The sequence below is a fragment of the Halichoeres trimaculatus genome, unplaced genomic scaffold (assembly GCF_033239565.1).
Source record: "Halichoeres trimaculatus isolate MK-OKI-2021-1 unplaced genomic scaffold, fHalTri1.1 fHalTri1_scaffold_20, whole genome shotgun sequence".
Classification (NCBI taxonomy): Eukaryota; Metazoa; Chordata; class Actinopteri; order Labriformes; family Labridae; genus Halichoeres; species Halichoeres trimaculatus.
Window position 1 is genome coordinate 19187374 of NW_027437198.1, and position 26006 is coordinate 19213379.

The following is a 26006-nucleotide window of genomic DNA, read 5'->3' on the forward strand; positions in this document are numbered from 1 at the left end:
ATCGGATCAGGTTCTTCTTCAAATTCTTCCCTGTAACTCATGCTCTTCTGCATCTCAATTATGTCTCTGCTGTGGCTGAGGGAATCAGGTCATTTCGACTCTGTAGGATCAAGTGTCACCTATGCTCACTTTTTCTTCCAGACCATGAAAAATAGGTTTATTCTGGACTGTCTGCGGTGTCTGATATGGTTTAAATTCTTTAAAACTCACTGTTGCAAAGATTCACCACTCTGTGTAATAATCTATTCAATCCTTTGTTGAAGCATGAAGAAAAGCCACTGCAAAATAGAATAATTTATTTTGAGAGCTACCATGAACAGGTCCATAGTGTTTCCTTCAAGGTGTATACAGTGAAGTTCAAATTGCAAATTTTGACAGATGATATTTTGGACCAACTAAGTTTTATACACTATGGGTCAAACTTCAGCACAGCAAAGTCCCATTCAACTTTTTGTAAAGATCCAGCATATTCAAAAGTGTTGTAGAAAACATCTTATCATTTCAACATATGTATGCACTCGGAGCATAAAACACATTTAAAGTCATCATATCAATGCCATGTTACACTGTAACATGTTAAACACATAATCTCACCATGATTTCATGTACAATACCAGTGTCCTGTTGTTATTAAGAACTGACTTCAGTTATTTCTCTTTTGAATTCACATAGATACACAATCAAGCTGATGTTTCCTCCCAAGTCTGGTGAACAAGATTTAAAAAAGAAACACACGAATCAGCTTTTCTCAGCTGAGATATTTGCCAGTAAGTGACAAGTGTTGTGTTTTAACTGTTCATAGAGGAAAGAACACAGAAAATCAAAGACAGTTTGGATCTCTTGTACTCCTAAACTCTGGGGTAAATGTGAAAAGCTAAGTCCTCACACTTTTTTTAAAGTCGCTGTTTCTGCCTTTGCAACCTCTTCACAGACTGCCATCACTGCGCTTTGATGGCAGCCCATTTCAAAAATGTTTAAAGCAGTCACGGTAATCCAAACCAGGGAAGATTTGTGCATTTGGTCCTCAGTCTTATCCTGTGGGAAACAAAAGAAAACTAATGCACGTTATGAAAGTTGCCTTAGCTTGTATATCTACTGACATGGGCACTAGCACACATCAACACATTCCCCAGACTACTATAAAGGTGCCACAATGCTTAAATTTGATTCATAACATCTTCACGAGCGACGTTTGGAAAATGTCGAGCTCAAAGCTGATTGGTATAAATATCTGGTAAACAATATGAGACAATTACGTATAGTTAACACGTGATGCATTTCCAACAATGATTAGGCAGAGTGAGAGGACTCAAAGGCAGCTGAGGGTTACTCCATCTCTCCTCAAGTCAGAGTCTGTTTCTCATTTTCACTTTGTCCTTTGTCCAAACGTCACATTATTCCATCAGAGTTGGGTTCCATTGTGCAGTCTCAGCAAGCCAAGTGGTCCACGCTCTCTGTGGTTCTAATGTGGGTGTTTTTCCATAAAGCTCTCATATTAAACAATATTACTTTTCAATAAAACAAGGTTTTCTTTTTTTTAGAACCTCAGGTTCCTCCTTGTTTACATACCTTCAAATAAATGTACTCAAGCAATGCATAAAACTTTCAAATGATTGTCTTTCAATAAAATACATATCACATGAATTAACCAACCATACACTCAACACACGTTCATTCACACACACTCTTCACAGAGGAGAAAACACTATTCAATGCTGCAATGCTTAATAATGAGCAACAACTCAGTCAGTTTGACAGAAAAAAGAGAACAGAGGAAAATTAAAATTGAGCAAAAAATACAAATACACCAACGACAACTCAAAGACTTATCCTCAGGGTCCTGTTGTCATTGAAAGGAGAGCTGTGTGTCAAACAAAAGAGGAGAAGCCTGCGGTAGGTGCCTGTGCGGCACAGCCCAGGCTGCTGGGGGGTCGGTACAGGGTGCCATGCTGGCTAGGGGGGTCACAGGACAGCAGGGAGGGGGTGGGAGTCCGGCTTCCCTTTGACCTAAACAAAGTGCCCTGGCCCTGGCACTGGGGCTGTGGGGATGGGGTACCTTGGGGGAGGAGAGGGGGCAGAGGGGGTACAGGTGGCTGGTGCTGTCGTGACTCCTGTTCAACCAGCGGCTCTGGCTGGGAGTAGCCGTAAGCCGGTGGGCGAGAGACGCCCTTCTGCTGCCGCCTCCAGGAGTTGTAGTAGGTGGGGTCGCTGATGTAGTGGTTGACAAAAGAGTGGGTTTTCTGTCGGCTCTGATCCATCTCATATTCGCTGTCGCTGCCCTGGTGAAGGAGAGCAAAAGCATGTAAATATATTAAAAGGCATATAAATTACATAGTAAGCAATGTTAAGGAATTTTACCACAGGGATATACACAACAGCTATATCACCACACGGTAAAGATGAGACTAATAAAACAGGATCCTCTGTCAAACTGCACAATATGGTCACACAGCAGGGTTTATCTACTCGGAGACAACTGGAGATCTGGTCATCAATACACAATAATGACAGATGTTCTGATACCCCTATACCGCGTCTCCCAAATAATGACCCTACCGCCTTGTTTGTTGCTGTCATCCCATAATTTACCTGATACAAGTCAACCTTGGGGTGCTACATGGATAAAGTATGGGGCTGGAGCATTGATTTACACATTTCCCACTCAACCATTGAGTATTTTAGGCAGCAATGAAGGCGATCAACCTGTACTTATGTTAGTTTCGGCATGTTGGTATCAGAACATGTCAAACATCAATAACTTCTATTCAGTATCTTCTACATCGGTGCCTACCCGTAGCTCTGTGGAGCACAGTAGTGATAACTGTACACAAGAGAGTCCTAGAATTGGACAAAGACAACGTTTACAGGATTATTTCTCCTTTAATTGTGATAACTAACCGCTTTCCTGTCTTTAAATCCTGACATCTTCCCGTACCCAGAAACACAAACAAAGAACAAACTGCTCTTGTAGACACATTACCACTTGGCACATTTGCATGTCTGACAAGTTCCTGCCCTTCTATTGCTCTATTGAGACAGTGCAGCTTAACAGATGTTGAAGCTGCATTTATTTGCACAAGTGGCAGGTAAACAGAGGGAGGCCATGTAGAAGAGAAGAACAACACCAGTTTGTGTGTCCCCAGGGAGCAGTGTTTGTTCAATTTCGGGTTGAACAATGTTTTGACTGTGCAGGTAGGAGATAAATCAGCAAGAGAAGCTGGGGTGAGTGCGGGAAGACAGATGTTCATGATCTACAACAACAAGCATTTCTGCCTCTTTGGATCAGTCATTCCACAACTCCTCTAACTAGAAGTGTGAAACAGACAAGGACGACATCCCAAAGAGAGGAAAAGATGGTAGACTAGGAGAGGGGGCAGGGACTGAAAGTTTATGTGGAACCCAGGCCACCCACCTAAAGAACTAAAGCCTCTGTACCCAGGGTTGGTGAGCTTTCCCCTAGGCCAGGCATGTCAAGTCAGGCCAATCATGGTCCCAGCTTTCACCCAACAACTTGTTACTTATAGGGATGCACCGATCCAATTCTGGTATTGGTGCCAATCCAGCCCCTCAAAGCTGGATCAGATATTGGTGGGAATGGATCGGTCCAAACTTGACACTAAGGCTAAACTAAAATTTAGTCTACAAGGTATAACATTTTACAATCAAATAGTAATTTCTGTAAATTCTGAGGCACATTTTTTAACTAAACTGCTGTTAAACTTTTAAACACTTAGAGTTTAAATAAGTATCAACTTCAGTAATTCCATAAGTACTCATTTTTGTCTTTTACTCTAAACATTACCAGTCTTATCCCACAGTACAGAATACAGATTATTATTAACACTGGGATCAGATCAGGATTAGTATCAGGTGATACCAAAAGCCCAGGTATCAGTATTGGTATTTTGGTTTTACAAGGAAGTAATGAAAATTCCTGATGACCCTACCCTTAAATAAATGTTCTTTTCATTATGTGAGAATCTGCTTTGTAATCATTGAGAGTTCAAGAAACGCACTAGAAAACAAAATTTATGTTATGAAATGGTGCAGAGAAGAAAAAACTGGAGGATGAAAGTTGTTCACAATACCCCGAATTGAGAGTTGTTTCTTTGGGGAGAAGCAGTCTTTAGGGATGTTTACACACCACATATCATTGGCCACTTATCATCTGGTTTTAAGAGGCAATTGAGGGTGAGGTTTTATTTTATGAATCTTTACTGATGACACAGGTTTGTTTTATGCCTCCTAGTAGGGATGGATACCCTTTACATTTGAGACAGTACCGATGCCCAGTATCTGGTAATCAGTTTCAGTACTCGATGGTACCAATTTCTGGTACTTTGTTTATGAGACACTGAATATTAATTTGTTAAATGAAAAGATCTCAAAGTTTTTAAATTCAACATTTTTATTTCTCAGTATATAACCTTGCAATGCTGTGTTCATGTCCAGTATGGAAAATCCCACACTCTTCCACTCCCTCACAGTCACAAGGATGTGTTTAGGTACCTGAACCGATTTTACGCGCATTGGTATTCCATACAACAGACAGAATTCTGTAAGTACCTATAAAAGTACCTAATTGGGTACCCATCCCAACCTTTAAGTGACTTTTTTGTTTGGAGGGGGGGATTCAAAAAAGAAACAAATAGAGCAATCATATGTTACTTTCACAGTTAATTGCCCTGAACCAAATCAAAACCCCTTTAATTCTTATATTAATAATGTGGGAAATATAAAAAAGTTACTTTGTCACTTGTTTTCCCTAAAACAATCAGAATACACAAGAAAGAGTCCAAAAATGCTCAACAAATACAATCGAATCGAGTCAGACCACTGTGCATGTGCACTGAGAACAGGCAGTCTAGCTGTCTGCATGGCTGAAGTTAGAAATGAGTTAACAAACAGTGCCAGGAAACAAATCAAAAACATCCCCGTCCTTGGAATCAACATCGTTAGATTTAATTGCCAGACTTGGGTCATCCTCACTTGCATGGAGGTGGTTTGGCTCCCAAAGACGGGATGTTGCTCAAAAGCCGCCAGTCTGCAGACTGTGTCAGAAGGCAGCAGCCATTACAGACAGCTTGACAACTAATTTGTTTCACCATCTGCAAATTAACCATCGCAGAGAATATGAAGAATTTAGAAAAAAAAAAGCTCAGTAGTGAGCCGTTAACCATGACTGAAGTACGGGCAAAACAAAAGCAATCAGCAAACTTTGGCATTATTGTGCAAAGTTAATCCATTTGACCTTTGAAATGATTTATTCAGTGTTATAATGTTTGATCTTTAAAGCTCCTGTGTTTTTTAAAAGTATGTTTAGCTAAACAACTCAGATCTAAGTTCATAAATAAGACCTGCTTTCTTAAAAAATTGTTTTCTACTAATAAAATGACATATGTACTATTTACAGGAAAGTTACTTAAAAACTAAACCTTCACAAACATTCTTTTGAGGGATGCAAACCATCCTTGGCTATCATTACCAGCTAAAAACCCGCAAATAAAGAAGTCAGTATTTATGTTTCTGCACTGGACCTCTCAATCCCTCCTCTACACCCACGCTCAGCCATCCAGATCATCGTATGATGAGCTGAGCAGGCCCAGATTAACACAGCATTTCCTGTTTGAGGGAAATTAATTAGTTTAGAAGACATTTCAGAACACATGGGACATGAGAATCAACCCCCTGTCATCTTCCCATGGGAGGAATCAGTTTGAAACCTCAGATGTCAGCCTACACTAACAGCTGATGTTTAATTTTACAGTGATGCAACTGAAACAGACTGTCCTGCTGTCTGCTTTATAGCTTCCTAGTTTTTGCTGCCAGACACGATCAGGGCAAAAAAAAGAATGAAAGTTTGGAAGTCAGCGAGAGAGATAACTGTGGTTTTTAGCACAGAAAGGATGAGACTTTTTCGATGCTAGATATTTAAACACTTGAACTTTTTAACTCAAGTTCGTTACCTTCCAAAATGTGAAGGAAGAAGCAGAAGCTCAGGTTACTGCTTACCTGTGAGTCAGATATCTCTGAAGGTTTCTCGGTCAGACTGCTGCTCTCTGCTGGGATGAGGTCGTTGTACTTAGTGCTGACATCCTCATCTGAGTAGTGCAGACTCCCGGGACTCGGTCTTGGTGGAGACCTGCCGAGACAGAAAAAAGCAGACTGAGAAAAAGTGTCTGTGAAGGGTAGATAGGAAACTTGGTGTGAGGGAGAGAAGAAGCTAATGGTTATATAAGATTTTGACATTTGATCATCATCATATTTCCCTCCAGGGACTCCAAGCTGATTTTCAAGAGCTCTCTCTCTGCTTTGAGAACTCGTTTGAGTAAACATAAAAGGCCTCATCATTTCTGTGACTGACAGCACTCTGATGACTAATGGGAGACTTCGAAATAGGTCTTCAAGAAATGAAGAAGCCTAATATCCAACAGGGAGTAGAGTTGGATCAGCAGGCAGGGACTCATTGATTATGGGAATGAAAATGATGGCCTAGTTTTGATCAAAGAGCAAGGGATATTTCTGCTTTCCAAAACAGTCTCTGAATTAAGCAGGGACAGGATTATAATTGATCTAATTTCTGTCATATCTTTGGATAGTGTCATTTAGGCAGGGGGTGAGTTGAGCCCACCTCAAGCGTCCTGCGAAGCTCAAACTAGAATACAAAAAAGAACGATCCGCGCAACTTTCTGAAAGGGCGTTTTGTGGTGATTAGAGTGTAACAGTTTGAGTCAGTCGGAGATTTAGACCTCCTGCAGAAAAGCTGCATAACTAAGCATGGCCCTGAGCTCGGCAACCTATTATAAAGTTCTTTTATGAGCGCAGGTCAAGTAAAAAGACCCCCAGCTTCCTCCAGCTCCAGTCATTAAGCCTATAAAAGTGAAGCAGAGAAAAACATCTGTGCGGACAATTATTTCTCTTCTTCTACAGTAATGACCGCGGCTGTGTTCAAGGTCTGCTGAGACTGAATCGGATGGTCCGAGGCCCGAATGTGCGCTGCTTACCCTCACATCACCGAGTTTCATCACAGGGCTGAGTATAAAACTCGAGCTAACACAGCATTGAAAAGAGGAGTTTGCTCCACTGGTTTTAAAAAGACTTTATAAAATCCAGAATGGGCTTAAAAGTAAATGTTTAAATGATGTGAAATAGAAAATGTTGGATGTGGGGGCTGAATAGAGGAGCATAAAACGCAGTGATGTCAAGTGTATTATCAAAGCATAAAGCAGACAACCTTGACTCCCTCTTAAATACAAGTTAATATGAACCTAGACGTATATGCAGGAGCTATATCGCTGGATCTGCTAGGAACAGGAACTCTGAAGACACAACATGACAACGGCCGTGAAAGGTTTGACACAACAAAAGGACATCTCCTCTGGGTTAAAGGGGATGACGTGTGGGGGCGGATGGTGAAGGGGAAAAAAAACACATCCAGACAGCTTAGAATTCAGACAAGGTTGAGTCAGACATTAAAAAGATAAGGCCACGTGACCGAAGGGGAGGAACCGTAGGTCCTGCAACCCATCACACCCCAGAACCCTCCCAGTGAGCAGTGAATTATTTAGGAGCACTGTATTTTTCCCCTCGCCTTATCTGCCTCATTCATCCTTCTTTCCCTCGCCCTTTCAAATATCCCACAGGGAGCCCTCCCACTCCTCTTCCTCAGTCCACAGATCATTAGCAAAGAGTATGCTAGCAGATTGAAGCTCTTCAAAGAGAGGAAGCAACGCAACACCCCTTTGATCCCCCTTCTTGGGGCTCCTTGGTCAAGGAGAAAGCAGCACAGATTTCCCCCTGCCTGCCCTCAACGCAGACCCTCGAGCACATTTCACCAGTTTTGTGCAACAACAACACCTTTTTTTTTTTTTACTATGCTGTGACAGGAAGCAGACTTTGACCCCCTCCCCCGTCTCCCATCACAAGCACGTGACTTTACATCCAGCCACAAAATATGTGACCCATGACTCCTCACTGGACATGTCTCTCTGCTCCATGTGCTGATCCAGCTTGTGAAATTCCTCTTATCTAATGTTTACCCAAACTGAAGAACTAGCATGCCAAAGTCCAGCTGAAGGGGTAGAAGGACATGTTCTTGTACCAACAGTGTGGTGCTCTCACAGCGCTGCACTTGAGAGAGACTCCGGGCTGAAAGCCAAAAGAACATGACCCGCCCGGACCCATAAGCACCCTTTGTCTCAAGCAGTGATGGACAGACAAAGAGCACAAGCAGTAGCTCATGAATGCTAATTAGCTGCTATTGTGCTGTTTCTTTATATAAATTGTTGCTGCAGACAAACACCGCATATCAACGAGGGGAGCGGAAGGAGGCCCGAATCAGCAGCTTGGCGCCTCGAGGTTTGGCTTGTTCTCTCTGGACCGATGGGCTTTTGTGAGAAAAAGGGGGAATACATAGCAGTGCATCATTAATTAATCTCTGAACCATGAGTAAAAGACTGAAACTCAGACTAAGCTAACAATATGTTCTGGTAAAACTTTGCTTGAAGGACAATAATGAGGTCCTGGAACTAAGGATGAGGATTGCACCTAACTCAATATGATATGATAGAATATACTCGCCACAATAACAAAGATATGTTAGCTGAAACTATGCACATCCTTTGCACACCAGTATTTTTTGTGCAAGCTTTCACACCAGCAATGTTCTTCCGCTGAGAGAAATTGTGGCTTTTATTTTTTCAGAGTTTTTTCCAAGGTTGATTTTATGACCAATCAAAACGCTTGTGGTTGACAAGTCACATACCAAAGCATTCAATATGGTTGTGTTCTTTACGATAAAAGACATAAAAACTACAGAGACAACTATTACAAAGACATTGTTTGGAGAAGAATAGCATCAGAGATTGAATATGATGCCTCCAATTTTTACAAAATTTTTACCATTTTTTGTGCTGTTGATGTGCAAAGCCCTTAACTGCTAGTTTGAGAAGTTATGATTTTTATTGACAAAGCCTCAAATTTCAGTCATGTCTTCAGTCTGAGCTGTAGGACGGCCATCCACTGCTAGCTTGGATATGGCTGGGCTGAAGTTATTACCTTATTGTTATAATTCTCAACAACCAGGATGTAAACAAACACAGATGACACATGGCATCTTGAAGTGTTCCAGTGTTTTGATTAAAAAAATGGAGATAAAGAGTAACCAGCTCAAACATATGAACATATGCTTGCGAGAAAAACTGACAGCTAGCTGGTGTTGCTAGATCTGCTAATGTTAGCCAAAATCTGCAAACCATTTTGACATCCTTTACCGTATTGACTGTATAATGTACGGACATGGTCACCATGATGTCATCTATCTGTTTCTGAAACCCAGTGTTGTCAGGTGCCAAATAAGAAATGCTTAACTCAACCTAACTGTGAGGCGGGGTTCAAGCCTCTTTGGTAATATTGACAGGATGCCTACCTGTCTGTCAAGTCACCTGTACTTCTGGGGCGCAGATGGCCTAGTGGGTCTAGGCCACGTCTCATGAGGTTCGCCAACAAGCATGTGGCCTGGGTTTGAATCCAGCCTGAGGTCTGTTTCTCGCACATCATTCCCCACTTTTTCCCTCTCTATCCACCAGTTAAAGGCATGAAAGGCCCAAAATAATTAAATAAAAAAAGACACCTGTGCCTCTGACTTAGCAAAAAATTTTGGACTTAATATCATCTGAACCATTGAGTTATGAAGAAAACCATCACTGTAGAGTGTGTGCCGTTGAAGAAATTGGTTATGCAAGCAAAAGTCATTTTCTGTACCAGACTGAAAACATTTCAGCTGCAGTTTTTTTGCACTTTTGTACAAATTTCATATTTTGCAGCGGGAGGTTGCTGCTTAGTTTGACCGCTCTCTCCTCTTCACCATCACACTTCATCCAAAAGTAATTATCACTTCGAGAATCCGCTTTCCCTCTATTCATTTTAGTTTCAACAACCAAGAAAAATGTTCTTGTGAACATTCCTGGTTGAGACTGCTGTATAGATGTTTTGTCCTGTCCAATGAAAACAGACGCATACTTTGTGCATTGAATTCATTCACTGTTCAGCGCGCAAAAGCACGAGTTGGCGTCAAGATTGATCGGATTGAGATGCAGATAATAATTGGAACTAATCTGAGATACAGATGAGTGCATTCCAATTTTTTTCTAAGGATACAGCCAAGGTCGACTGAAACGTCAACAATATGATACAATCTGCTATAAAACCTGAACCAGCTCCCCCAGCATCGATCAGAGGAATATCATCATGCTTTAGTGTGCTTAAACAGACTTTAACTGACCTCGTGTAGATACCGTTCTTGCGGCAAAAGGAGTTTTTCACAGAGAGGCGTCTGTTGTTCAGCTCCAGTGCTGGGAATCGTCCCTCATCCAGCCGCACCATCTCTCCGTGGGTCAGAGGCAGAGCTGTGCAGTTGGAGTGGTTACCTGAACAGGGGGAGGAGGATGAAACTGTGTGGGTTTAAGAAACAAAGATGTTGCTTTTGTTTGTCAATCTTATGTTTCAGTTGTAAAGATAAAGCAAGTAAAATGAACAGTAATTTGGTTTTAAGCTTTGACTTTCATTAGATTGGTGGTCATTTCTGGAACATTTACTTCTGTAAGTTTCTTCAGGAGTATGTTTTAACATTAATCAACCCTGCTTAAATTTTACATGCACTGCTCTTTTATTCCAGTCAGACATTAGGAAACCCTACCTGCAGAGATCAGAGGAAGTGAATCAATACTCAATTTTAAATAATTCTTCAAAACGCACATGTACAAAGCTGCTTTTGATTCTTCAACTCCATGCTTTTATCTTTGCTTTAAGCTCTTTTTTAGTTATGTTCTTTTATCTGTTTGCCTTACATTTTTCTTCTTTGTCATCCACGTCTGAAATGCTTCTGCAGTGACGGCACGGCTAACTGTTGTTTCTTCTTCTACAATGTTGTCAACTGCTTTGCTGCTTTGCTGCATGTACACTGTTGTGTAACTTTCTCCATGAGTAAGGTGTCATGCAAATTCTCTTCACTGGCTTCCAGTGGCAGCTCAAATTAAACTCAAACTCTTCTTCTGGCTTACAAAACACTGACAAGAATGACTCCTGCCTACCTGGGGTCCCTCATCCAGGTCTACACTCCTTCAGGCCCACTATGCTCTGCTTGTGAAAGACGCCTGGTGCTCCCAGGCCAGCATGGCTCTGAATCTTTAGCCAGACTCTTCTCTCCTCTGTTGTGCCCAAATAGTGGAATGAATTACCTAACTCTTTATGATCTGCAGAGCCTCTTTCTACTTTTAAGACATGTCTGAAGACTCATCTGTTCAGGGAACACTTAAGCACTTAAGCTGACCCTTCTCCTCTTTGTCCTCAGGGGTGGAATGAGTCAAAGGGCACTAATTACCAAATGTTGTTGAAGGTTGAAGTATATTGTTGCAGCAATTAAAAGTGATTAGCTGGTTAAACTATTCTACATTAGTAAAAAAAAAAAATCTTGCACTTAATGGCAGCACCTGCAGCCTAATAACTTGTAGCACTTTTGTCGCACTAACTAGGTTTTTCCTTTTGTCTAAATTCTTGCTTGTGTTGTACATTGCTTTGGACAAAAGCGTCTGCTAAATGAAACTGTAGGACTGTAGTAAATTAAGTTTGCCTTATAGAGGGATTATCAGTCTACGTCGTCATAAAGATGCGCACGCATCTTGACCGCAGAAGCAGCTTTTAGCTCCTTTCATTCAGATGAGTTAGCGTTTTTTAAACACTAAATTCAACCTGTTATCAGCATAAAACTGGGGGGTTTATCTGTGGTTAGTTTTTAGAAGCCATACTATGCAACAGAGGCAACGTCTATCAAGTTTTGACCGTCACAGAGCAACAGGTGTTTTGTAGTTAACAGCGACCATGCTAACTGGTGACTGTTAGATGACAGTATCATAGACTGTATAAGACATGGACGTAGTCTTGCTAACGTCACTCGTCTGTTACTAAAATGTAAAATTAAGCACATCGGCTATAGCGGCCTTGTTGGTAGTGGCAAGGGCTTTACGTACAGCCAAAGGGCGTCTGTCGGTCACGTGACCCTCAGCTGTGCGTCTTATTGGGGGAGCTCTCGATCTTAATATCGTCTGAACGGCCGAGTTAGAAAAAGATTCACCCCCCTGCACAATGGGTGCCAATGGTAAAATTTGAAAATGGCTTTTTTTGGCTTGGTGTGTTTGTGACTTCCGGTAATTCCGGGGCCAGACTCAAGCGAACACTCGAGAAACAGCAGATTTTAGCACTTCCGCATTGTCTCATATTCTCAGACCGGATGTTGCCGCTTGGACAGTATTCGTGATTAACAGCCGAGAGTCACCAGTTAACACAGTCACATTTACACCGAAACACCAGCGACGTCTGTGGGTAAATACTTAACTCAGGACGTAGTTTTCTTATGAACCTGGGTTCAGACTCCACAGTATGTATGCTTTTTTGGTCTGGGAGGGTTTCTGATTTATTGACACATGTTAACATCCTGGTATGTCACAGTCTGGTAAGTGTCCACGGATAATGCAGTCATGAGCATCGAGTGTCAGCTGTGTGTTTAAACTGCTCTGTGGGTTCACGCTGGATTTCTCCGCTAAAAACGTCTGTCCACCTAAAATTTGTCCACTTGCTGATCTCTTCTGTCCACTCACTGCTATTTCACATTCCTGGGAGCAGTTTACCATCCATATCAGTAGTTTAAAAATGTGTTTTTTTGGTGGTCAACTCCCCCACGTCAGTTGACAAACCATTATACTTGCAGTGCTTCTGCACCCAAGTTGTGCGCGCATCCGGTGTTGTTGATAAACAAATAATCCCTCTATAGGTTTGAAGTGATTGGACATCATCTGTAAGTCAGCCAGGCCCAATGTCCACTCCTGACCTCTGCTAGTAAAACAAACAGCCACCAGTAGCACAGATCTGCTTCACGGCTGAGAAAACCAGGGAGGGGTTTGGTGGGCGTAAAGAGGCCCTCTTTGTGTCCTCACACAGGCAGTCCTTGTCTTAACTGGTCTCACCAAGCCCTACTCACTGACCCTGCTAACCCTGGCATCACGCTAAATGCTGACTAAGCTAAGCAGACACTGGCATGAGAGTTCAGGAAGGCTTGACCTGACCTGTTATTTCTCTCCTCTTTAACTCCCCGCTTATTTTTGTCTATCTCCACTACCAGCTCCTCAATGTCAAGGAAAATTAGCCTCACATGCCCTCTGAGTGCCCACCTGCCAACCTTAAAGTGAAGTATTAACAATAAGTCCACTAAGATTTACGCAGAAGGGGGAAACTGTGATAAAGAGCTTCCAGGAGCAGCAATGTCACCTGGGATAATTCACAATCATGAAAATCGGCTTCTTGATACAGTGCTGTAGTAACATAATTATTCTCTGTCTGACTAATGACCTGAGCATTAAACCAGTGCCAAGCCATTTATCCCAGTATTGATTCCCGCTGCAGTTAACATGAACAATAATGTTTATTCACCTGCCGTGTGCAGCTGCTTCAAAGGTAACCTTTGCGCTCATCTTTCCCCCTGTCAGCCAAACAATGCTCATGAAATCCCAGTAATTTGTCTAATTGTTTGAGCCTTTATGTGTCCATTTTTCCTTACAAGCCACTGGATGGGAAATCTTTAAAATGCAGTTCTCACCGAGGCTGACAGACCCTAGAAGTGAGCTTAAGTTACAAAGCTGTTAGTTTCACCGGGCAGTCTGGTGTCTCCATACCTGAATCTGCTTTTTTGGTGTATTTTTTGCTTTGGCCTCGGATGATGAGGATGAAAACAAGCAGGAGGATGAAGATAAGGCCCACCAGAGCGATCACAACCAGGAACCACCACTCTTCATAAAACGGGGACACTTTTTGTGCTAAATGAGACATAAGACAAGCATAAATCAAAATCAGAATGTGTGTTGTTTTTTTGTTATGTGAAGTCACTGAGGCTTTATTTTTCACTTTGAGTACCTGATATTGAAGGTGAGGGGGCGCTGGGTGACCCGTAGCCGTAGTCGTTGACCGCAATTACTCGGAAGTCATAGGTGACGCCTTCTCTGAGCATTTCCAGGTTGAGTGTGTAGGATGTCGCTTCTTTGGGGATGTCTTTGATGAGGATATCCCACAATCCTTCATCTAAAAGCAAGAAAAATCATAGTTGTAGTTTTTTTGGTTTTCTTTTTGTTAGTCTCTTATATCCAATGACAAATTACAAGCTTTCTGCTTTACACCATGCACATACACAAACCAAACATCCTGTAATCCTGGGGTGAGAGTATTCCAAGCGTATAAAGTCTTCCAGTCTAAGGTGACCCTGTTTCTTAGAGCATGATAAGGGAGCAAACACATCTAAAATGCTTTTAACCAAAGCCAGCGTGGACTCTGAAGTGACATATAATGTGACTGTAACACCAAAGCTTACAGCTACAAAGGTTATCAAGGAGGGAACACTTGTCATGGAATGTGTAAAACAAAAGTAAGTGGCTCACCCGAGGGTCTGGCCTCTATGACATATCTCGTGATGGGTGCACGGCCTTGATCACCACTCGTCCAATGCAGCGTGAGAGCGGTGCCGTACCGAGAAATGAAGGGCTCTCCAGGAGGGCCAGGAGCTCCTTGGGGAGACAGAAGAGTATTTTCAGAGAAAATTGCCTCCTTTGGGTGAAGTAGGCACTGTAAATGAGTAAATATGACCAGGAAGAGAAAGGCTCACCTTCTCCGGGGCCTGTAGTGATGTTTGCCTCCACTTCAGGGCCATATGTTAGCGTTTTGGCCCGGATGCGAAAGTTATAGGTGACACCATCAGCCAGATCTTTTATCTTCATCCACAGAGGAGCGCTGCCCTTCACATCTACTGTCACTATCTTACTGACACCTGGAGTGCGAGGAGAGGAGTCTGTACAGAGAACACTAAGACTCTAGAAGCTGCTCGCTGCAAGCCACGAAAAGCCAAGCTTTGTGCACATAGAGCCAAACAGACAAATCCACTTCATGAGGACTACACAGGCACACACACACACAAACAGGCCATCACAGACAAGACATCATCGCATACAACATCAAAAGTTCCATTATTCCAGCAGCAATCTAGATTTCCAGATAGGAAGAGACACCAGGACCTTTTTCTAATAGACCCACTGATACTGCCTGTCTTTACTGCTCTGCTCAGCTTCGCTCTGGGTCCATTAGTGGATAGCACAGGGACCACAGCCGCCTCAAATCAGCATTCCACCTCTGCTCCCAATTACTTGACAATCTGGTCCAGGGAACCACACTTAGCCGGTTAATAGCCGTGTTTCTCTGAGTGAGAGACGGGAAGTTGTGCAAAGTCTCACCAGAGCATTCCAGCATTTTTTTTTTTTTATCAGCTTTACCATATATGTAACTGCAGGGCCTATATTCATCTGTTACAGATTAGAGCACGAGCTTAAGCAGCGCGAGTTAAAAAAAAATGAATATGGTAACTAGGTGAGGGGTTGTAAATCAGTGTCAGACGAAGCCAGCTGAGGAATGTCAAGGCATGACAGAGTTATAGGGCTGCAGGCAGAGTTTCTCACCATCTACAGGAGTGCAGGGCTCATAAACCAGGCGGTAACCTTCGATGATGCCGTTGGCCTGTTTGGGCTCTCCCCAGGACACGTTGACCGAAGTGGTGGTTAACTCACTGAAGTGGATGAAGTTGGGAGGACTTGGGGCTGATGGGAAAAAGGTGATGAAAATTAGAAATAGGGATGGGTATTGATAAGATTTTATTGATTCCTCCTGTGAATTTTCCCTGTACAAAAAGTAGCTTCACAGGTTTTCTGTGTCAACAACATTTAATTGTGTTTAAAAGTAACCAAGTATGAAATTGGTCACTGGATGTATATATCTCTTGAATGTTAATTAAAATAGGTTAAAGTCACACGACATGTGACGTGACAATGATGTACTGTTTTGTTACATGTTATTGACTGAAATAAGCCATCTAGTGTATTGAAATGGTAATTGTATGGAATTGAGTTGTTAGGCACATTGAGCTTGCTGGAGTTATGCTGAAGTCTACAAAGAGCTTGCATATGAATTTTCTTCTATCTTGCCTGTGAGTGTTTTAACATTTGTAGTTCTCAGTATTGTTTACAAAGTGGAAGTGTGAAATATTTCTTTGACAGTCTATGGCAGAACCAAAGTTATACCAATGTATGCTAACCGCTAGCATACCTCAACTCAAAATAATTTTATCTATAAATCACTTTAAAAACAGGCACAGCTGAAACAAACTGTGGTACATAAAAGATGGTACAGGCATAAATAAGTAAATCAAACTAACAAAGGTGCAGGTACTAAAATAATTGTTTCAATGTTCTTAAAAAAAATTCAAGAACAGTAAAACAGTTACTAAAAACAAAAAAAAAATTACACAGGAGCAAGCTGGGTTGAAAGCCAAGAAATACTGATTTAGGTACTTTTGAATTATGTCAACAGTGCTGGGTACCAGTTCATGTAAAACCACAAGGTACCATGTTTAGAAATCTAAATGCATTGCCTTGTGACTGTGAGGGAGTGGAAGAGTAAATTGAACAAAAATAAATATTTCAATTTTAAACAAATTGATATTTTTACCACATAAACAAAAAAGTACCAAAATAGGTACCGTTGAGTACCAGTACCGATTGCCATTTACAGGGCATTGGTACCATATCGTTTCAAATTTGAAAGGTACCCATCCCTAGTTTTAAAACATGTTTTAAAAATACGCAGTGAGAATGCTTGTCTTCTGTGGAGCGGCTACAGAAAAAGCTCTGTCCTTGACCTCGGTACCTCCAGGAGAGAGAGATCGGCAGGCCTGAGGCACCGAGCAGGAGTGTGGGGGTAAAGGAGCTCAGAGATATACAGGGCCAAACCATTTAAAGATTTAAAAAAAAAAAAAAGAATCTTTTATAACAATGCAAATTTTCACGTATGTTAGCATCAAGCTAGCGCTATTTTTTCAATACCATTTTTGGTGCATTAGGATGTATAACAGGTCAAATGTACTGGAAAGTAATTTCTTGTGAAACAGTAATATACATTGCTTTGTGTTCTCAGTTCTTAATTAAAACTTTTCTTTCCTTGTGAAATTGTTATCTGACTGTTAAGCTAAGATGGCTGCGGCAGACTAGTCTATGTAAGGCCCAGCAGCTCCACCGTGATGTAAAGAAGGGATGAGGGAATCGTTCAGCTTAAAGGCTAACGATATCAATGGATCGAACCATTTCTTATGAATTCTGAACAGGAACTGGTTCTCAATACCTATCCCTAGTTAGAAAAGAGGAAAAACACAGGGACATACTGACAACAGAAGAGTAATGGGCTGAATTAGCTCAACATGCTTATAAAAATAAGTGCAGATTCTGTGATTCTGAACAGAAATGAACACACTGTAAATCACTTTTATTATACTTGATGTTTAGTCAGATCCATGTTATTCACTCTTTACATTCCTCCTCCTCCTGGTTTTCATACACCACAGTAGGAGTCTCCATCATTATCAAGCTATAAAGTGCTTTCTTTTTGCAGCTATTTCCCCCATTTCTCCAGACACTCGGGACATTTAGGTTAATTAACAGAGCCATAAAAATAGCATTAAATGAGTATAAAAAGAATCAAATGCAGCACTCTGCAAACAATCTGATGCATGGAAGTGTAAAAAAAAAGAAAAGAAGTAATGCTAGATGGCATGAAACAGAATTATGAGGAGATTAAAAATGAAAGCGTTCTTATCGTTCATTATCTGGGAGCGAACAATGCCGCGTTTTGTGGATGTAAAACAGGTCCTGTTGTGTACAGAAAGATTAGGCAAATGTATCATTGAAAAGCCAAGATGAAAGACTGCAGAAATCACTCTGAGTCGCTGACAGAAGAACAAGAACTACGAGAATTCTGCCGGCTGACCCAACCCAGATACAGCTAAGTGTCAGGATTCTGCCCCAATTCTGCATAAAACTCACAAAAGCTTGTGTTGGCTCACTTCCCAGTGCCCCGTGTTGCAGTGAGCCAAAATTCCTGTCTGTGTTTTTTAAATTCTCAGCACTTTGTACCCCTCGCCAATGTCACAGCCTTCAAGGGGAAGGATAAGACAAGAAACATTTCTACTGTAAACCATATTTGCGCTGAAACCGCAGAGGAGGGACTCTCACTCGCTGGTAAACACAGACGTCTTTGTGCAACGGCGGCCAAAAAACTAATCTACATGTGTCCCCCCCGCACTCTGTATTCATTTCTCCGTGGCTGTCGTTAGACTTCCACCCCCGTGACTTCTCCTGGAGGAGGTGCCAAGAAAACTCCGATCATTTCTGCTCTATCTCCCAAGACGAAAGTAAACTCTTTAGTGAAAATGTTCTACTTCTTAGAGAAAAGGAGGAGCAGGTCGGATTCTATTAGACTTAAAGCTGCAGTGCTTCCCTACAGCTTTGCAGTTTTGTGTACGAGGACTCAAGATGAAAGTGCTCATCATCTATTCTTTTGTAGGTACCATCTGTGACTGAATGGAGGACTCACCTTGAGAGAGTAATTTAGAGAAGCACTCCAAAACATGAGAAATATGGTTAAATAATGAGGAGCATTGTTGTGGAGACGATGGAGGCAGACAGATGGAGGTCAGACAGAGGGGACGAAGCGAGAGCAGGAGAATCTGAGCCCGTGAGCTACAGCACGGTGTTAGCAGAAGGCTTTAGCTACAAGATAAATTACCCCGCTCTTTTGAACACACCAGGATCTCCTCAGGCACATCTGGATTAAATGCAACTCACCTGCTTGCTGAGTGCGCCCTCTGGTGGGCAGGGAGCGGGGTCCATCCCCTGCAGCATTGAAGGCTGCCACACTAATCATGTAGGTGGTGTAGCCTGTCAGGTTTTTTAGCTTCACACCCAGCTCTGGCAGGAAAAGGGTACGCAGGCGCTCAGTCTCATTTTGCAGCTGAAACTCCCAGAAATAGATCTGGAAACAGAATCAAAAGAGTTCAGGGAGCAGAATTTATACAATTATTTCTAAGAAAATATGAAAGGCATGATGTAAGTCGAGCTGATTTTCAGTAACACAGAAATAAGACATATTGTTATTAATACTTTGTATCCTTGGATATCCCCATTCTGGGCATCCAGAGGAGGAGGATCCCATGTGACGTCCAGCTGTGTGGCTGTGGCTGACTGGATCACCACATTTTGGGGTGGAGATGTGGGGACTAGAATTGGGCAAATGTTAAACATTTTGTATGAGTTGATTAAGATTTTGTAAATGCAGATTAGTAGACAAACACACACATGGCTCAGTAAAAGAAGAAACATACCCGCCTCTCCAACAAACACTTCCTGTGGAGCACTGCTGGGACCCTCTCCCACAGCGTTATACACACTGAGACGGATCTCATAGCGTTTGTGTTTGCTCAAATCTGTGAGGAGAGAACCCACAGTCGCGTTATAATAGAACAGTTAGGATGAAAGAGGCAAAAGAAGTTACTCCAGAGAGACCACGCAGTCGTAGTGATGCCTGTGGCAAGACGACATCACAGAAAGTGAACAAAAAAAGAGGAACGGGTGGATTTATAAGGCAAACTGATGAAAAGATGGGGTTGTTTTGGGGACACGTGGAAGATTTGTCGGTGATTAAAAAGGACAGAAAAACAGTGAAATAATGACAGGGCAGCTTGGGGAGATTAAAGTCACACACACACATTGTGGGAGTTGGTGGCAGCCCCTCAGTGGATGCGGCTGAGTGGGAGGATTGCACGGCATGAACTTGCTGTAAACCATCATACAAATTGCATTTTTGTGCAATTTAACAGACAATGTAGATAAAAACGGACACAAATTTTTGAGAACGATAAGAAAAGTTTAGGACTTACTGTCCAGTTCATATTGAGTGAGTGTAGATTCGCTCAAGTTCCTGATGCTGTAGGGAGCTGGAGTTTGGATAGAGAATCAGTGGGGTAAGAAAGAAAAGAACAGAAGTTGTTACAACAGGCAAACCATGTTACAGAAATCTATGTTTATTCATCGAGATCCTGGAAAAACATGTTCATGAAGAAACCTCTCATACAGTGCAGCCAGCGTTTGAATAACAATCGAGCAGATACAAATAAAATCAAGAGGATAGGGCATCAGGGATCAGATAGGGCAAGCAGGGGGGACTATAAGAAATATAAGAAACAGAAAACAGGGCAGTAATTACTAGAGTTAGATGTTCATAATGTTTGAGTATTTAAAAATAAATCATAAACACACTTTGCAGAGGGTTTGAACCCACCCATGACTGAATGTTTGCAATCATTACTGAAACCATCTCTTTTTTTTTTGGCCTTCTCTTTGAGGGGAGGATTTTATAATCCCAAATGATCGCACTGCTTTATCCAAATCTGATCAATTTTTCTACATTTTACCTCGCAAGGCAACAACAACAACAACAAAAAAGTGTTAAACACACCATACACTGTAAAGTTGACCTGACCTAACTTAACTGGAGGGTGCCATCTGCCTGGGGCGTTTTTTGTTCCATATCAATATGTATGTTGGGTCTGTGGCAAACAGCAACCCCTATCTGAAACTGTGAAGCCTATGCAGAAGTTTTAAAAACTGCACTTCTTCAAAATTGTGCTTGAGGCTGGCAGCAGAAACATCGGAAACCACATACGCACTCAGTTAAAATCTTTTTTGATAGCTTACATAAACATATTTATAGCCTGGTTTAATAAACAGCTCTAGGCTGAATACCAATACCTGGGCTGTTCAAAAAACAAAGCTCCAGAATGTACAGAAATTAATGTTCAGTGGTAAACTTATATACCCTGTAGACTGGTAATGCAGAAAAAAACAAAGGTAACATTTAAAATCAAGAAGCAAAGAGTACTGGTAAGAAAATGCATAGAGCTGGTTGCCTGAATCGGCACTATGGATCGGCTCCTTCCCACTAATTCTGGATCCAGCTTTGAGGGGCTGGATTGAGCCAATACCCAATACCAAGATTGGGTATCAGTGCTTCCTTAGTATCAGTGTTTCTCATACATAGCTGGCCAAGTCAAACTATAACTATCTACCAGTGAAGCATCTTTTGTCATTCCAAGTTGCTATCGATAAACAGGTGGATGATTTCTATATTTTTACTCCTCACACACATATATGGTGCAAGTTTTTTCCATTCAATCAACCAACCAACCAATCTTTATCCACATGTCATCTCATTAGCAGAATTATTACGAATTATGAAAAAAAAACCTAGACCCAACACCAAAGCAAGATAAGGAGTCTTATCCAAATTTAACCTATCATTCTTTTCCATGTTTCCAATTTAACTTTTTCGACTGTACGATCTTGTGAAAGGACCTTTAGCATCCTTTCAAAAAATAAGCACGTTCTTTGTCATAATGACAAATAAAGTAACCTCAGCATTAGGAAGGAGAAAATGACAAAAAAGCATCCCAAACAACAGTTTTATGAGGCAATGTATTCCCTCAAGATTAGGAACTAAGTGGATTACTTAAAGCTGTTAAAAAGAGTGAAAAAGTTTGATCATGAAGCCAGAATTTTAAATGAAGTCCTGGGTTAGTTTTCTTACTACACCGCCAATGAAGCCACACCACTTTCAGTGAATATTGCACACAGTGAAAGAGTTATCGCACCTGTGAGATCAGCCCAGTTGTTTGAGGGACTGTTCACTGTCCGGACTGTGAAGCTGCGTATCCGGTCGTAGTGTAACTCCCGGTACCGAACCCGGAACCCCAACAGGACTCCGTTTATATGATCCTCAGAGGGAGGCTACAAAAAGACAATACTTCAAATATCATCAAGAAAACAGCACAACCAGTATGTATACATTTTTTTTGCAAAGTGAATGCAAATCTCATCATCCATCCTTCATTCATCCATCTATCAAACCCCAGTAACAAGAAAGCCAACAGCATACCTGCCAGCGCACCAGCACAGAGGTTGTGGTGTGAGGTGTAACAGACAGAATTGTGGGGGCTCTGTCTGGGGCTGGAGGAGATAAGCAAAGTGTTAGCAGACCAACACAGCTGAGGAGAGCGATATATAATTCAAACAGCCTGCTGGGGAGAGTAAATACAAGCGCTGTTGATGCAAAGTATTCACTGTCGAAATCCGAAGTCACAACATGGGGGTAAAGGCATTTTCAGAGGATTACTCAAGTATTTTTTTCCAATTCATTAAAAAATCAGTTGACTGATACACTAATCACAAGCTCTTACCATCCTGTAATGTAGTGATGGCCTCACTCTCCTGGCTATATTCACTGTCTCCAATGTCATTGGTGGCTTTTATACGGAACTGGTAGGAAGTGAAAGGCTTCAACCTTAAAAAAAATGTAAAAAGAAATTCTGTGGTTCAGAACACTTTGAAGATTTGGTTTCAATGCCGACACCACGTCAACAAACCCTCAGGCTTTTTCACTCCGACCCTGATGGACCAAACATTTGAATTATGGAACACAGAGGGTAAAGCTTCTTTCAAAGACCTGCTTGTAACTGTTGCATGTCTTTTTTGTAGCTGAATTAAAAATGTTAAATATTCTCAAAACTCATTTTCAGGTATAAACAAGCCTTCAGATTTTCCATGACACAGAACTCAATGTTTGGTTTGCTATTGAGAATAGATTTCCAAAATGTTTTAAAAATTCATCACATAAAGCTTCAAAGACAAAAGAAGCCTGGAAACTTGACTAATAATTACTATTGCTGTCAAAATAGGGGCTCCCAGAACCACATTTATCTATTCAACATTTTTGTTGTTATTTCTATTGCTATTTATACTAATATTAAACAATTACATTTTTTAATAATCATCATCATCGTAATTAATTTTGACACATTATCATAATTTTTATTATCTTTAATATCATTATTGCTATATTTATCATTCTCATTATTATTTTGATTATCGCCATCATCAATAACATTATTTTTATTATTGTATTATTATTCAAATTTTTATTATAATTATTTATTATTATTATCATTATTATTATTACTATTATTATTATTATTATTATTATTATTAGTCTTTATAATCATCAACATTATCGTTATTTCTATCATTCTTATTATCATTATAGCTATTTTTATCATCATTCTCATTATCATCAATGCCATTATCATTATTGTTGTTATTGTTAATATTATTATCATTTTTACATCATTGTTAGTGTAATCATTATTACAATCAACCTCATCATTATTGTCATCATTTTTATCATCGTCATCACAGTGCGTATGTTTCCTTTATACTATGCATATTTCTTTACTCTGACTGTTGTACTACGTTTAAAGTTGTGACCATTTATTTGATGCCATTTAGCAGCAATGTTTAGGTACTGTTATAAATATAAGTATTTATAAAGCTTTAAAAGAAAAGGTAAAAAGAAGTCTTTTACTTTTGTGCTATGATGTGTTCACACTGTGAATATTAAAAAAAGCATTTGGCAGTCTAAGGAATAAAAGTCCACATTTACCTGTTCACGATGTAAGAGTGTGTCTCGTGGCTGACTGACGCTGAGTGGACGGTCCAGTTGCTGTCTGGCAGCTCTCTGTACTGGACCGTATAGTATCGAACAGGAGAGAGACCGTCGCTGCCTGGTTCCCATGATAACAGAGCTTGGCGAGCCTGGACTTCTTCTTGAGGCACAACAGGACGACTCGTGGGCTGGGGTCGAGCTGGTGGGCACAAACACTTTCAAACTCAATATTCCAGAGCGAGCCATTTCATGAAAACACACGAGCTGTTTCTTCTCTTAATGATTACCTCTCTTTTCTGTTGTGACAACCAAAGCCTCCGCAGCTTCACCCCAACCCTTTCGTGTTTGAGCGGTGAGGCGAAATACATAAACCATTTCTGGCTTCAGTCCAGCTGCTGTGTACTGACGCGTGCTGGGGCTCAGCACGTCTACGGTTGCGGTGTTACTGTTTGATGAGTTTTTCCTGAATGTGATCTGATAGGCTGAAAAAGACAAACTCATATCAATGCAGAGTTAAAACAGCATGAGCCTAGATAACAATTCAGCTGGGCTAAAAAAAATCCCACATTACCACGGAAGAGTTTGAAGGACATCTTTTTTCAGACCAGCACAAAAGTATTAGGCTCTGTCTGATGATAAGATCTGAGGGCAGATATGAAAGTGTGTGTATTCACCCAGGATAATGCCGTTGGGTTGTGCAGGAGGCTGCCAGATGAGCCTGACTGAGGTGGTCCTGACTTCAGGGAAGAGGATGCCGACTGGTGGGCCTGGTACTATCACACATAAAAGCATCCAGAAAACCAAGCAAAAGGTCCAGAATATTAAGATGAGAACAGAGAGAATGCATCCATATATAAAAAACAACACTGAAACTTTTCAATTATCCACAAATGAAAGAGAACGCGCTGAGTCTTTCTTTTCAGATGAGGAGTAACAAGGCAGAACATTGCAATCATTTGTCAAGAAAACTTTTTTAACAAGACTATCCTCAACAAAAAATTGATTTGCAACAAGTGAAATTATCTCAGCTCAGGGAAATGACTTTTCAAATCTGATTTAGAGGGAAACACAATTTCAGAGATAACATCAACATTAAACAGGCAGGTAGGCAGGAAGGGTTTGTTTACCATCATCCAGCGTTCTCTCTAAAATGGACGGCAGGCTGCTTCTTCCATCTCCTATCCGTGTGAAGGCAAGGACCTGGATCTCATACAGGACGTACTTTCCCAGACCGTTGAGCTGAACGCTGTGGCTGGTGTTTCCTTCAACTGTCCAGAAGTTCGGGACTTTGTCTGAGTCCTTCTCCTTGTACACCACCTGAAAAACAAAAAGGGTTAAAGCGTTAGGTGATTTGTAAAGTGATAAGGATGTTTTTGCCATGTATATGATGCAGAAAACAATATCTGAATGTAAATCAGTGTTTTGAGTTAACATCAGTGCAGTCCTGACCTTGTACCCAAGGATGAGCCCATTCCGATCCCTCTCCGGTACTTCTCCCCATCGTACCAGAATACTGCTGGAGGTGGTGGCAAAAGCTGACACATTTGTGGGGCCGCTGGAGGGCACTACAATCAGGGTGAAGGACTGAGCTTAGCACACTTCAAACACTCCTGCAGCATAATTCATGGCACATGTAAGCACATATTTCCTCCCTTACCTGACTCCCTGGTTCTGCCATGTACAGGTTGGCTCCAGGGCCCAGAGCCGATACCATTGATCGCTTGAACTCTGACCTCATACTCGGTCCACTCCTCCAGGTCCTCGATAGTGAACTCTCTTTCCAGTCGGTCCATGATAACATGAGAGAGAACTCCTCCTTTAGACCCAGCTTTCGAGTACTGCACCCGGTAGCCAACCAGATCGGGATTCCCGTTGTACTCCCACTCTGGAAGAGGCTGAGAGGATTTTTTTGTTTTGTGTTTATTCACCCAGTTTGAACAAAATCAATATAAATGACATCATAACTGAGTGCATAACGAAGCAATAAGCCGAGAGAGGTCGTACTTTACAGTGATTTTAACAGCGGGTAAGAGGCACTGACAGGAGCGATGAGGAGCAATATGGGAAGAGAAGCTAAACCCTCTCAGCAGTTTAGCTCTGCATTGAGTGGTTTTAACAAAATAAGAGAATCTCCATGGTCTAAAAATAAAAGCACATTCACTGAATCTACTGAAGCGCTGTTAACAGAGTCCTTTAGGATAAATCTTTTCATTTAGACCATTTAAAACTTGATAGCAATCCAAGGCAAAGGTACATGTTTGGGTGAGTGTGTTTTATAAGCAGTTATTCAATCACTGATACATGTTTTGGTTGAGCCTACAGGATAAGCACATTCACCTTATTGGGTACTTAGTTCACTTCTATGAAGTGCTCGTGTTCTTAAAATTAACGTGGCTTTGATTCAAATCTTGTGTGACATGGCCATGAAGTGAACCACAAAATTTAATGACAGTTTAACAGCCAGCTTTCGATGAGAGCAGCTATCGAGCAGTGTAGGTAATTTTTAGAGCCCTATCACACAGCTGACACTCCTCTGC

General features: G+C 41.3%; 1 protein-coding gene across 2 annotated transcripts in view; it reads right to left on the reverse strand.

Moving 5' to 3' along the window:
• Positions 1 to 309: 309 nt before the first annotated feature.
• Positions 310 to 26006, reverse strand: part of sdk2a (sidekick cell adhesion molecule 2a) — a 120504-nt gene continuing 94807 nt past the window's right edge. The window contains exons 25-45 of one of the 2 annotated variants that reach the window (XM_074696307.1): positions 25127 to 25364; positions 24919 to 25034; positions 24597 to 24786; positions 24144 to 24242; positions 23757 to 23951; positions 23467 to 23668; positions 22208 to 22311; positions 21907 to 21977; positions 21623 to 21758; positions 19853 to 19909; positions 19298 to 19399; positions 19077 to 19192; positions 18762 to 18948; positions 15549 to 15686; positions 14705 to 14866; positions 14481 to 14606; positions 13963 to 14127; positions 13725 to 13865; positions 10283 to 10427; positions 6013 to 6142; positions 310 to 2279 (exon numbers count right to left, since the gene is read on the reverse strand). In XM_074696307.1, the coding sequence (XP_074552408.1) occupies positions 1869 to 2279; positions 6013 to 6142; positions 10283 to 10427; positions 13725 to 13865; positions 13963 to 14127; positions 14481 to 14606; positions 14705 to 14866; positions 15549 to 15686; positions 18762 to 18948; positions 19077 to 19192; positions 19298 to 19399; positions 19853 to 19909; positions 21623 to 21758; positions 21907 to 21977; positions 22208 to 22311; positions 23467 to 23668; positions 23757 to 23951; positions 24144 to 24242; positions 24597 to 24786; positions 24919 to 25034; positions 25127 to 25364 (3231 nt within the window). In that variant the 3' untranslated portion in view covers positions 310 to 1868. Of the gene's footprint in view, positions 2280 to 6012; positions 6143 to 10282; positions 10428 to 13724; positions 13866 to 13962; positions 14128 to 14480; positions 14607 to 14704; positions 14888 to 15548; positions 15687 to 18761; positions 18949 to 19076; positions 19193 to 19297; positions 19400 to 19852; positions 19910 to 21622; positions 21759 to 21906; positions 21978 to 22207; positions 22312 to 23466; positions 23669 to 23756; positions 23952 to 24143; positions 24243 to 24596; positions 24787 to 24918; positions 25035 to 25126; positions 25365 to 26006 lie in introns of both variants that reach the window. The other variant, XM_074696306.1, reaches the window with a different exon arrangement.